This window comes from Haliaeetus leucocephalus, unplaced genomic scaffold (assembly GCF_000737465.1).
Source record: "Haliaeetus leucocephalus isolate CR32 unplaced genomic scaffold, Haliaeetus_leucocephalus-4.0 Scaffold360, whole genome shotgun sequence".
NCBI lineage: Eukaryota > Metazoa > Chordata > Aves > Accipitriformes > Accipitridae > Haliaeetus > Haliaeetus leucocephalus.
Genome location: NW_010972796.1, coordinates 21251 through 22370, shown reverse-complemented (window position 1 = coordinate 22370; position 1120 = coordinate 21251). Strand labels below are relative to the sequence as shown.

The following is a 1120-nucleotide window of genomic DNA, read 5'->3' as shown; positions in this document are numbered from 1 at the left end:
AAGTGGGGTGCAGGGTGGGGGGGTTACCTGGGGGGGCAGGGAGCCCAGCAGCTCCTCCAAGGGCAGCTCCCCCTCCCGCTTGAGCAGCTCCAGCTCCCGGCGTCGCGCCTCGGGGGGGGGACCCTCGGCGACGTCCTCCTCGTCCTGCAGCTCCATGTCCCCATCTTTTGGGGAGGAAGAGGCAGGGCTCAGCACCCACCGGTGGCCCCTGTCCCCCTTCTTCCCTCCCCAGCACCCACAGGGTGTCCCCATCCTCTCTAGGTGTCACCAACCCCCCCTCCAGCACCCACGGGTGTCCCTGACCCTCCGCCCCCTCCCCACCACCCCAAAGTGCCCTCTCCCCTTGTCCCCGTCCCCTCTGGGTGCCCTCGTCCCCTCTCCACCGTCCCCAGCACCCCTGGGTGCCCCCCGCGTCCCCGACCCCACGGCGCTGGCACCCACCTTGGTGGGCGAGGTGGGAGTGGGGGGCGGGAGGACCCCGACGGGGCGCCCCGGGGGGGGCCCGGGGGGCGTTGAGGCTTCGGCTCAGCAGGTCCGAGTATTTCTCGGTCTGGCCCACGATGAAGTCCAGCTGCAGGTCCAGGGCCTTCTTCCGCTTCTCTTCCAGCCGCGACTGCTGCTTGAACTGCACCACCTGCGCCGACCGCTGCGCCTCAGCACCCAAGGGCCCCCCAACGGCCCCCATGGGTGACCAAGGGCCACGCAATACCCCCCAACAGCCACCACGAGCAACCAACGGCCACCCAGCAGCCACCAAATGGTCACCACAGGCAACCAACGGCCAACATGGATGACCAACGGCCACCCAAAGGCCACCACAGGCAACCAACGGCCACCCAACAGCCACCATGGGCAACCAGCTACAACCCAACAGCCACCATGGGCAACCAATAGCCAACACAGATGACCAACAGCCAACCAATAGCCAACACAGATGACCAACAGCCACCTGATGGCCACCATAAGCCATCAACAGCTACCATGATGATCGAGGGCCACCCAATGCTACCCAAGGGCCACCCAACAGCCACCGTGAGCAATCAACAGCCAACCGACGGGCAACCAACATGGATGACCAACAGCCACCCAACAGCCACTGCGGGTCACCCAACAACCACCC

General features: G+C 66.6%; 1 protein-coding gene across 1 annotated transcript in view; it reads right to left on the bottom strand.

The window, feature by feature from the left end:
* The window catches only part of LOC104835062 (helicase SRCAP-like), a 17234-nt gene that overhangs the window by 7250 nt on the left and 8864 nt on the right, over positions 1-1120 (bottom strand). Inside the window, exons 4-5 of the mRNA XM_010572839.1 lie at positions 442-634; positions 28-167 (exon numbers count right to left, since the gene is read on the bottom strand). Coding sequence (XP_010571141.1) covers positions 28-167; positions 442-634 — 333 coding nt within the window. The remainder of the gene's footprint in view (positions 1-27; positions 168-441; positions 635-1120) is intronic.